Genomic DNA, 11,677 nt, shown 5'->3' on the forward strand with positions numbered 1-11,677 from the left:
AACAACAAAAAATGTAATTGAGGTCAAGGAAGTACATCATGCTATGGCCCGTAGTTCCCGTGTACAGGGACAGAGGGGATGTACCGCTTCCAGGACAGCTCATCCATGTACACGGGGTGCTGTACATGTGTGGGGGGACTGTCAGGTTTTGAGGCTTGAGAAAAATAACAAGAAATACAATATTGAGGTCAAGGAAGTACATCATGCTATGGTCCGTAGTTCCCGTGTACAGGGACAGGGGGGATGTACCGCTTCTAGGACAGCTCATTCATGTACACGGGGTGCTGTACATGTGTGGGGGGACTGTCAGGTTTGGGGTCTGTGGAAAAACAACAAGAAATGTAATTGAGGTCAAGGAAGTACATCATGCTATGGTCCGTAGTTCCCGTGTACAGGGACGGGGGGATGTACCACTTCCAGGACAGCTCATTCATGTACACGGGGTGCTGGGTGGGGGGACTGTCAGATTTGGGAGCTGTGGGGAAAAAAAGGGAAATATGATTGAGCTCAAGCTTAAGGAATTATATTGTGCTTTGGATTCTGAAATAAATTATTGTTTGTAACTCTTACACTTAGTTTAACACTGTTTAAGAATGGCTATGCAGTTACTGTATCTCTCAAAAACATGAATTAAGAAATCTGTTAAACAATACAAGACTGACAGGCAAAACATATTGCCAATGTAATAGAGATCTATAATAAATAAATAATAAATTTACCTTCAATATACTTTTACTTTTAGATCTTCTAGCCTGCCATATGGAGAGACTACATGTATATTCATTGTGCTCAGCTTTCATCATTACGTACGTAGTCTTGCAACAAAATTTAAGGTTAGAACTTAGAATAGTCCATGTACATGTACACATGTATATATAGAATACAACACGGGGTATTCCGTATCGCCCGAGGTATCGGCCCGACCGCGACTCGCGGGAGGGCCGGGACCGAGGGCGATGCGGAATACACCGTGTTGTATTTTATTTATGTCATACCCACCCAAGAAAACGCGCCTTTCAATGCAAGATGAGCCAAAAGTTGGTGCCACTAAACCCTAAAATGCAACAACATCAATTCCAACGTCCGGATTATGTATTCGAATTTTCGAAAGGGGTGCAAGCGGGTAGGGCGAAACGCGTTCGAATCGTTTTATGGAAGCGTTCGATAACGGGTTCCGGACCGGGCCGTACCGTAAAGTACGGCCCGGTCTGGAACCCGTTATCGAACGTTATCGCGGCCAGAGTATGATATAAATGGACTTACCTGACTGGTTGAGTGCACTGACATCTTTTGAAGGATCATCCCTTGATTCTGTTATCCCTTCCTTTGGTACCACATCTTCCTGGTCATCAGTCGTGTTGATCTGTGGAACTGCCCCAACCTCTGTCTTCTTATCAACATCTGCAGTAACCTGGGCTTGAGCCTGCGCTGATGTTGATGTTGTTTTTGTTGTTGTTGATGTTTTGTCCTGAGACTGCATGACTATAGCACTAGAGTCTGACTGAGAGGGACCTGTGTGAACGTTGGCTAAGTACCACAGGAACTGGTGCGCCAGCTTCAGGCGAGCAAGTTTGGGCTGGAAGTTGTACACACCAGCATGTTGCTGCAGGGAGAGGGACAAAAACATGTGCTGTGAAAATTTGATCCCTGTACAATTGTGTGTTGGAATAAAGTTCAACCTTTTACTATGTGCTGTGATATATGCTATGAATGAAAGAATGGATTTTATTGCACAACAGTTGTACATAGTGCAATGTATGGCAGTATATCATAGGGCTAACATTTGCAAGCAAATGTTAGATATCTTCACACTATTCTATAAGTGCCCGGTACATTTGCTTTCAGCTGCCAGATTAGTCCAGGTCATTAATGGACCTGATATCCTGTAAGAATATTAAGAACATCTACAACAGAGGACCCACTGACGTTTAAGATCCCACAACACTTATCAAAAAGAGTAGGGGACCTTCCCGATGTGAGTTGTTCCAACCTAAGAGTCTGGTCTTACACAGCTTGTACTTACATGTACAAAACTGGTGTGTTACGCCTAAAGGCAGTTTACCAGTTGTGCAAAACAAACAAACAAAATAGGAAAACCTCTTACCGAGATAGGTTTGTATGTTATGTCATCTTCTATCTTCTGTAAGTCTGACTCTAATGCTATAGATGGCTTCGGCAGGTTCTCCTTCTCCTGGATCAAGGGGAAAACAAGTTAACATTTGGGCTGTACATACAGCTCCACCTAGCCAAGGAAACAGGTACTGCAGCTGTGACTTTGCTAAGTTTAACTTCAGTTGCTTTCACAAGTTTGTCATTACTGAAAAAAGGTAGACTTGCAACATTCCTTGTTATCTAATACCTTTGCTAATGCAGTTATGCTGAATAGAAAGGGGCAAACTTTCAGTTAGTCTTCCTTTGCCGCACATAGCTAAAATGCTTAAGGAATAAAGTAAATACATGTACTTGCAGTACTAAATTCTGCAGTATGTTTAAGTTGTTTATCCAGGCATGCACTTTTGAAAAAAATAGACAATCATAAATAAGTATGTTCCAAACTGGAAATATCAAGGACTGTTACAGACACAGCAAAGGGAATCAGAAGTTCTAACAGAAGTTGCATTGATGTTACAATAGCTTGTTAGTTGATCTGACAACATATTATTAAACATTGTATCAGCCACACAGTGATTTACATAAAGGCAGAAAAGAGTGAAATTTATGTAGCACTAATGGGGATCCTAAGAAAACGTACAAACAAACATGAATGTCACACCTTCTTTTCTGGCGGGAGCTTCCCTCGGACCATCTTGAATTTGATCTGTTCGATGGCACTCCTCACCATCCCGTCAGTGGGGGAGACATTGGGCTCTACATAGAACACCACCTAGCAAAGAAAACAAGTACTGCAGCTAAGACTTTTGTGTGAGTTGTGCAGGGAGTGTCATTTTCTCTTTTGATTTATCCATACATAAAACAGACTGTCTGTTACCATGATAGGTTACCTCATGTTGCAATTTTATAGCAGGAGGGATTTAGACTCCTGTCTGACCATATATATGAAGGTGTTTGAGTAAACATTAAACATTAACATTATGCATTTGCTTTGCAAATGTTACCTTACTAGTATACATCATGCTTTTTTGCTTAACCATAATGACATAATTAAAAAATCGGCTGATCTTGCATCTGGACATACCGGTTTTTCCATGCCATCTTGGATGACGATTGTCTTGATAACTTTCACTTGTCCACCAGAGATCATTTCGTGAAGAAGTCTGGAAGAAGAAAACATATTATAAGATTTGCTGTCAAGCACTTAAACACAGTGTGTATCAACAAAATCTCAAAACATGCCAGAAGATAGCCAGGTTTTCAGGAATATATATGTCTACATCTTTGTGAACTATGATTGTTCAGAATTCATAGCAGGAGCATCAGTTAATCAACATGTACCTCATGACACTCTTCTTGTCCAGCACACCACAAAAGTCTTCTTCTTTTTCTTCGGATGCTCGGATGGCCTAGAAGAATATTATGCCATGTCAGCATTTACTGCATTAATTTTTTTGTATCATCACTAATATAACAACTCACATTAAAATGAAATGTAGTTTAAAAAGAAGAGTAGTTCATTGAAACAGTCCTTCCTTTCTCCCATCCATCAATCTATTGATCCATCTTTCCATCCATCCGCCCGCCCGCCCGTCCATCCATCCATCCATCCATCCATCCATCCATCCATCCATCCATCCATCCATCCATCCATCCATCCATCCATCCATCCATCCATCCATCCATCCATCCATCCACAGATACAGACACACACACACACACATTCACCAACCCACCCATTCACTTTCAAATCTAACACAACTTTCCAGATGAAGGTAAGACTTAACATATTTAGACCCTTACCTTTACAAATGGAAAAGCTCCATGGACAACTTTTGTCGCTTTCAGAACCTCCAGGATGATGTTGGTGCGTCTGAGCCTACGATAAGTCTGGATTTTTTGATAACTCCTTTTTGGAGTAACATCTGAAAACAACATCAATAACGCTAACATGTAAAATATTATCTTTATTCAATTATCAATGTGTTAAAAGACCCTGCATGTGATTACACTCAGGAATTTTTGTGAAGCAAAAGAATATCCTGAACTCTGATTTTTCATGTTTTTTGTTAGATGTTTGGTCAACGTCGCATCAGAATATTGCCTGTTGCAAACGATATCTTTTCCAACACAACATTTGGAAACTACAGATGGGAATACAACCTTATATGAGACGTTCTGTCAAAGTGCTATGCACAATAAATTACGGGTTTTGCGCAAGTGCAGTACGTTCTGCCAAAGTGCTATGCACCATACGTTTGGGCAATGTGCTGATTATACCATACTGCACCTTGACTAGCAGCTATATTGGCAGGTTTCCCCTCCTCAGTGGTGTCTGTAGTCTTGTCTGTACTGGAACTTGTAGTAGGGGATGGTACAGACACATCAGCAGTGGTGGCAGGGGTGGTACTCACTGTAGCTGCTTACATGGCAAAAGAAAGAACATAGCAGGTGATTCGTAAAAGGGCACCGACACAGATGGTATCACAATTCATTGATTGTATATGAGAAGGATTACTAAAAATATAGTTATCTAAATATATAAATAAAACAAAACAAGCGGTAATATAAAGGTGATCTAAGATGCCTTACTTCTTAGAAAAGTATTGGTAGATTAAGATGCCAATAGTCCTAAAATGATAAAAACTTCATTGTCTAAAATGTGTTTTTGATACCTGTTTTGTCCCCTTGTTTGTTGCCCCTTTTTGTGAGTCGGTTGTTCTTCAACTGTTCCACCTCCAACTGTTTCTGGAGTTGATTCTGGTCCAGCAGGCTCTTGGCTACATATCTGCACCCAAAATCAGCAACTTGAAAGTGTAACCTTCTCCCTGCTGCCCAACAACTCACTCACTCACTCACTAATAACAGATAACCAATGGTGAAACGGTAGCCAACCAGCTACTTTAGTGTACTAAAGTTAAAATGCAACATGCCCCTCTGTATGTAAAAGTAATTTCCTTACAGTTACAGTCTTAGTATTCTGTAACTGTCTAAATATAGACAAGGGTACTCCCCACAAAAATCATGGCCATTCTTTATCTAGTTTTAGTATGTCTGATAGAAAAGACAAGATGGTGATCACAACACTTCAAAAATTAATATGGCAGCACTCATGCAGGCCAATGTCGTAAACAAAAAACAAACAAACAAACAAACAAACAGACAGACAAACTGTCGGGATAGGGTGACAGGACGCGGCTGACCTTGACATCCTGACCTTGCCCCTGTCCTCCATGATCTCCACGGCGATGCCTGACCACTGCATGCTGCGACACAAGCCGCGTGCCTCGTACCTGCCTAGTCTCATCGCCACACGTAAGTCCTGCAAAATACATGTACATGTAAGCACCGATGGTTGGAGATTCAAATGTTTTCATGCTGGGACACAAGCCGCGAGCCTTGTACCTGCCTAGTCTCATGGCTACTCGTAAGTCCTGCAAAATACATGTAAGGTTTTCATGCTGCGACACAAGCCGCGCGCCTCGTACCTGCCTAGTCTCATGGCTACACGTAAGTCCTGGAAAATACATGTAAGGTTTTCATGCTGCGACACAAGCCGCGCGCCTCGTACCTGCCTAGTCTCATCACCACACGTAAGTCCTGGAAAATACATGTAAGGTTTTCATGCTGCGACACAAGCCGCGCGCCTCGTACCTGCCTAGTCTCATGGCTACACGTAAGTCCTGGAAAATACATGTAAGGTTTTCATGCTGTGACACAAGCCGCGCGCCTCGTACCTGCCTAGTCTCATCACCACACGTAAGTCCTGGAAATTTATAGTTGGTCAAGAGATTCAAATGTTTACACACAAAAATCTATGTCTTTGGCACGTCGGCAGAATGTACTGCACCTTCGCAAAACCCGTAATGTATTGTGCATAGCACTTTGGCAGAACGTCTCATATAAGGTTGTATTCGCGTATATAAGGTTAACATAGCTGTAGCTTCCAAATGTTGTGTTGTAAAAAATATTGTCTGGGAAAATTCTGGTGCAACGTTAACCAAATATCCAAGGAAAACCGTGAAAAATGGGAGTTTTGTGCAAGCACAGTACGTTCTGCCGATGTGCTTGCATCTTTAGTTGTTATTCTTAAGGGAGTCGGACTGTATTATAATAATATCTTGCGTGGGGAGGACCAGTCATCCCAATTTATACATTTTTCTAAGGCCCTCCCCTCAGGCCAAAAATATTTTGCTAGGCCTCCCCTGGACGTCTTGTCTCTGGGTTGACAATCTTGTCAATCCTTTCACAAATTATGTTATGTCAATCCTTTGACAAATCTCAATAAATAACTGCTCTCACATGTTGAGTGATCCCCAGGGGTCCTCTGCTGTACATGAAGTCATACGCCTGGTTCAGGAACGGTCGCTCAAACACCACAGGGTACGGGGGAATTGTCTGCTCCGGGTCTACAGGGGCAAGAGTGGGGCAAACATTAGCTGTACAATAGACAATCCTAAGAATTCTAAGAAATGCAAAATACAATATCATTAAAATCATTTCAATACTTAGAAGACATGTTCTATCTTTCACTTTAAGGTATAAGCTACAAGAAGGTTATGTTTTCAGTAGTGCTTGTGTTCATATAGCATAACTCAAGAAGATATCATCATATGGAGAGAGAGAGAGAGAGAGAGAGAGAGAGAGAGAACGAGAGAGAAAGAGAGAGAGAAAGAGAGAGAGGGATGGATTGTTTTGAAATTTCGTAAGTGGTTAAAACCTTGACAAAGAAATGAACGTTTTTTGGGCCCCTAGCAACTTTTCCTGGTACTGCAAGCTGCAGAGCAAACATCCTATAGAATAAGTACAAAGAAAACCCTTGATGACAAGCCATAAGGAGACCAAACTCACCGTCAATATCTTCCTCACCCCCTTCCTCATCTTCCTCCACTGTATGGACCAGTTTGAGACAGCGGATGACTTTCCTAACTCTGTTGTTGCTCAGTATCCTGGGGTCGTTTGGATCAGGGTAGATGTCTTTGGTGGGCACCAGGAGTCCCTTCACCTTCCCCTGAATCTCTAGGGCCTGGTAAATTTTCTTAAAGGCGTTCATCGACAAGTCCTAGAAGAAAGATGGAATGCCGACAATAAACACAATATGTCAGCCAAGTTCTTGGAAACTGCAGTAAGTAATCCAACCTAGTAACTAGAAAGGCCAAGCAAACGCATAATTTTACCTTCGCATATGGCCTGCTCTGTTAATTCTTACTCAAACACATTCATACATAATGGCCAGACAGGAGTCTAAACCCCTCCTGCTATAAAATTGCAACATGATGTAACCCAACGCTAGTTACCATGGTGACAGACATCTGGTTCAGGTCATTGACCTTATTGGTTTGGAGAAGAAGAGGAAGAAGAAACAGAGCAAAAACAACATGTCTTCCTTCAGTAAACATAACAAGAAGAAAGCAGCTGCATTTCACAAGAACTCAAAATCAAGCAGGCTCCGGCCATGAGGCTTCCTAAAAAATTACCATCTCCTCCCTGAGGTCTGTGAGGACAGCCATCTTCATCGAGACTGTTCTAACTAATTAAACCCAGTAACAAGAAGAAAGCAGCTACATCAACAGGAACATAAAATCTCCACCGCTGAGGCGTCGCCAAAAATTACCATCTCCTCCCTGAGGTCTGTAAGAACAGCCATCTTGTCCGGCCTGTTCTCTAACAGCTGGATGAGTTGGAAACTGTACTAAGCTGTTTTTTTTCTAATTTACTTCATAGGTCAACAGTGACTCATCACAAAACAAGGCTCATGAGAGTAATAAGAAGAAAGCGGCTACATTAACAAGAACACAAAATCAAGACATTGCCAAAAATTACCATCTCCTCCCTGAGGTCTGTGAGGACAGCCATCTTGTCCGGCCTGTTCTCTAACAGCTGGATGAGTTGGTCCATCATAACCCCGTTCCTGCTGCGGCGCGTCGCGTGGAAGCGTTTCAGCAGCAGCAGCACCGAGTTCCGCGGCCGGGCGCCGCCGGGGGTGGTGTAGGAGTAAGCCTGGGGAAATAAAAATATGGGAAATTTACACTTTCGTTGGCAATTCAAAGTTGCATATAACATAATATTTGTGGTGGAATTTGAGGAAGACTAAACCTCAGAGTAGCGAGTTCTGTTGCCGGGCGCCTCTGGGGGTGGTGTAGGAGTAAGCCTGGGGAAAGGAAAACGTCAGACATTTTGTCATTTTAGTCATGAAAGATGCTTAAACTAGCTAGGACATGATAATCGTAGGCTTTCAAGTGGAATTTGCCCACCAACCAATCAAATAACCAAGAAAGCAACTCAACCATCAACTAACCTTTGCATGAAAGTTCATCTGTGTTGGTATACTTCATTATGACAAAAAGGCTAAACGTTCTGTCCAACACATAGGTTATCTGACACGTACGACCTTTGCTGCAACCACGTGTTTCCGATGTCACGTCCCGGAAGCTGCAGTATACATGTCCATTCCGTGAACAAGGCTGACGGAGTAAACTGAAAATTTGGGTAAGTCCTAATTTACTTAGTGTTGGACAGAATGTTAAGCCTTTTTGTCATAACATTGACTGACCTGTCTAGTGATAAGGTCGTACTGCAGCAGCCCCTTCCTGACATGGAACAGGTACTTGGGGTCCGCCCCAAACGCAATCTTGATGTCCTGCTGTACCTGAAACAAACAGGAGCAAGTAGAAACAGGAAAACGTAGCCTCCATAGCATGCCAAAAACTGGGGGTTTGGGGTACGTCTTCATAGTCTTTGGGAGCTTTTATGTGCTATTTTCTGATTGCATATAGACAACAAAGCTGGCCTGGCTGAATTACCCCGGTTTTTGAACTGGGCTAATCAAAAAACAGCCGAAGATCACCAAACCCCAGTTCCACTATCATTCTCTCCCATAGCTTAATCAGCCGTCGGGGCAGCATGATGTTTGGCCAAGGTCTTCCACTGCTGGCGGTCCTCCGCCAGTCCACCAGTTAATCTATACTTTGGGACAGTTGAAATTTACTTTTGGGACAGTGCTGGGACAATTGGAAGAAAAGTTCATTTCGAGGCCTGTGTTACATACCTCCCCCTGGTGTCTGGCCCTGCCCAGCCTCTCCAGAATGCAGTACTGGATGTCTGTCACCTCCACGTCAGGTAACACACCCTCGTGGAACAGGGAACGCTCTCGACGGGGCTGGGACGCTACCAGCACCAACCTGCTGTTCCACCTAAAACATAATACGGTTAATCTTAGGCCTAGGGAAAAAAATGTTGTGTTTCCTGTTTCACTCCTGAAAAAATACACCCATTCACCTTTCACAGATCGCATAAAATGCTTACGTCACAAGGGGACATTTTGAATAGAACACCGTTTTAGAACCATCAGTTTCTGTCCCTTGTGTTGTCTCCCCTGGCAGATATCTCGACGTTAGCCTGATTAAATCGCTTACGGTTGCCGGCCGCCCAACATCTAGCCAGCCCCCGAAAAGAGGGGCCAGTAAAGCCGCGGACAGCAGAGTTTGTGTTATCCTGACGTCGGTAACTTCAGTAACTTTACTTTCTGAAAGTTCCTGACCTGCGCTGGTACAATGAGTCTAAAGCTTATCGATACTTCCACTGAAAGATGGCTGATCTTCTTTCCTTCCACCCGAATATCATTACCTAGTATATCGGACTGAAATATTTACTATGATTGTAAGAAAAATGTGTGAATTTTTGTGAAGATGATTAATTGTGTTGTGATACCTCTCTACTGCATCAGCCAAGGTACATCGTAGTTCTCTGTCCTCAGTTCGAATCTCGTCTGTAATATTTCTCCTGTCCTTGTAGGTGGCACAGGAACCCTTCTCTCCAAGGTCGGACTTCGTTACCATGGCAACAGGGTAAACATCAGCTGTTTCCACAGCCTGAATTATACAAACAAGATTGCAAGATGTAAATTTGCATGATAGATAGGTGTCACTTCTACAAGATGCATTCTAAGGATCAAGAGTTAAAGAACTTTCCCACATCAAGTGACGCATAGGGCAGGGTCTGGGCCAGTAGTGCAATGACAGAAGGGGGCTAGTCCACTGGTAGTGGTGTGTTTAAGTTTAACTCCCATACTCTTTCCCAAATGCGGAGTGCTAAGCATAGAAAGCAGATTAAGACATTCATGTTTGCACATGCTGGTGTAGGCATAACATATTAACAAGGGGGCCTGCAAGAGGGGGGGGGGGTCCCGACAATGCTCTACGCTGAATTCGGAAACTTCTCGATTACGCTTTGCGATAAATTCCAAGTGGCCACAACACATTACGTAGAATTAATACAGCGAATACGCTCTACGCAAAATGTGCCAGTTATGCTCTACGTTGAATAAGAGCGGCCCGTCTACGCTCTACGTAGAATTAAAACGGTCAATCACGCTCTACGGAAAAGGGCTGGCGGGCCCCCTAACAACAGTGCAGCACCGTAGCAAACTACCAGGTGGAGGTAATTTTTTTCACTAACCTCAGAGTCAGATTTGACGTCGTCCCCCGTGTCTTCATCCCTGTCCCTGATGACGAGATTTGGGCGCGGCTCTGGGAGTTCGTAGATCTGAACGGAGGGACTCGTGGCCAGACATTCCCAGATGAAGGGCTTGGTGAAGTCATCCAGCTTCATACGCAGAGTAGGCTGTCTTCTTTCCAACCTCAACCACAAGGCTGGGATGGTGATGCCTGGAAATTATAACAGCAACCTTAACACCGTCTCCCAGCTCCGTCTCCTGCATCTTCACCATCTTGGCGTACATCTGTAGTACAACTCCCCTGATACATTTATCTGTCTAACGGGCCAAAAATTTCTACTTTCAGCCACTTCTAGAGCCAGGTACTACATGTACAAAATGTATGTGGTATACTACAATTATGTATGAGGTAGCGGCACAGAAATATAGGTAACTGTTAACGTTTATGTCTTCTTTGCACAAGATAATTATCACCTTACCATCAAGTCCTTCGAGCGCAACTTCATCTAGACAGTCTTCAAGAATGTCCATGGTGTGTAGAGGCCCTTTTCTGTCTTTTTATTGCGATGTAGATCGGAAGAACGTGGCACAATCTCTATCCAAACTTTCCGAAATTTAAGTTACCGCCATCTTTCCTTCCGCAGTGACCTTTCACCTTTAGAATGTTACACTCCTTTTGGGGGGTGAGGATTTGATAATGCAAATATCAATCAAATTTGACTTTATCTATTGATCAATATGAAAGCAATATTTGCTACATTTCCACTCCTAATTTCTTAAAAGAATGAGCTTTTGAAGACATAACGTAATGTACTTATACCCCCTAGTAGAAGTGGTTTAGACCGCCTAATGACACTAATCAACAGCGCCACTACGTGAGAGGCTGTGGTACTGCAGCCCTGTGCTTGACATACATTAAAATCTTACATCTGTACATATGCCACATAGGCTAGCTAACTATAGCACTGACGTTGCTGACAATTCGTCTCTCTGACTTATCTTCCCGCCATTTTTTTTCCGGGAATTCTCTGATCACTTAGTAAAGAGTGTCTTTTTTTTACACAACCAAGTCTTTTATTCAGCCGACATTTCGGCGACACCTGTGCTGCA

The 11,677-nt window shown here is 43.0% G+C and overlaps 1 protein-coding gene across 1 annotated transcript in view; it reads right to left on the bottom strand.

Moving 5' to 3' along the window:
• LOC109487489 (general transcription factor 3C polypeptide 1-like) overlaps positions 1 to 11,187 on the bottom strand; it is a 28,729-nt gene extending 17,542 nt beyond the window's left edge. Inside the window, 16 exon segments of the mRNA XM_019791480.1 lie at positions 1,282 to 1,603; positions 2,105 to 2,191; positions 2,774 to 2,884; positions 3,197 to 3,275; positions 3,454 to 3,521; positions 3,916 to 4,037; positions 4,403 to 4,534; positions 4,788 to 4,900; positions 5,316 to 5,434; positions 6,415 to 6,521; positions 6,964 to 7,174; positions 7,936 to 8,112; positions 8,666 to 8,761; positions 9,161 to 9,305; positions 9,823 to 9,938; positions 11,042 to 11,187. Coding sequence (XP_019647039.1) covers positions 1,282 to 1,603; positions 2,105 to 2,191; positions 2,774 to 2,884; positions 3,197 to 3,275; positions 3,454 to 3,521; positions 3,916 to 4,037; positions 4,403 to 4,534; positions 4,788 to 4,900; positions 5,316 to 5,434; positions 6,415 to 6,521; positions 6,964 to 7,174; positions 7,936 to 8,112; positions 8,666 to 8,761; positions 9,161 to 9,305; positions 9,823 to 9,938; positions 11,042 to 11,098 — 2,062 coding nt within the window. The 5' untranslated portion in view covers positions 11,099 to 11,187.
• Between the last annotated feature and the right edge of the window lie 490 nt (positions 11,188 to 11,677).

The sequence above is a fragment of the Branchiostoma belcheri genome, unplaced genomic scaffold, assembly GCF_001625305.1.
Source record: "Branchiostoma belcheri isolate BF01 breed outbred unplaced genomic scaffold, Haploidv18h27 scaffold111, whole genome shotgun sequence".
Lineage (NCBI taxonomy): Eukaryota > Metazoa > Chordata > Leptocardii > Amphioxiformes > Branchiostomatidae > Branchiostoma > Branchiostoma belcheri.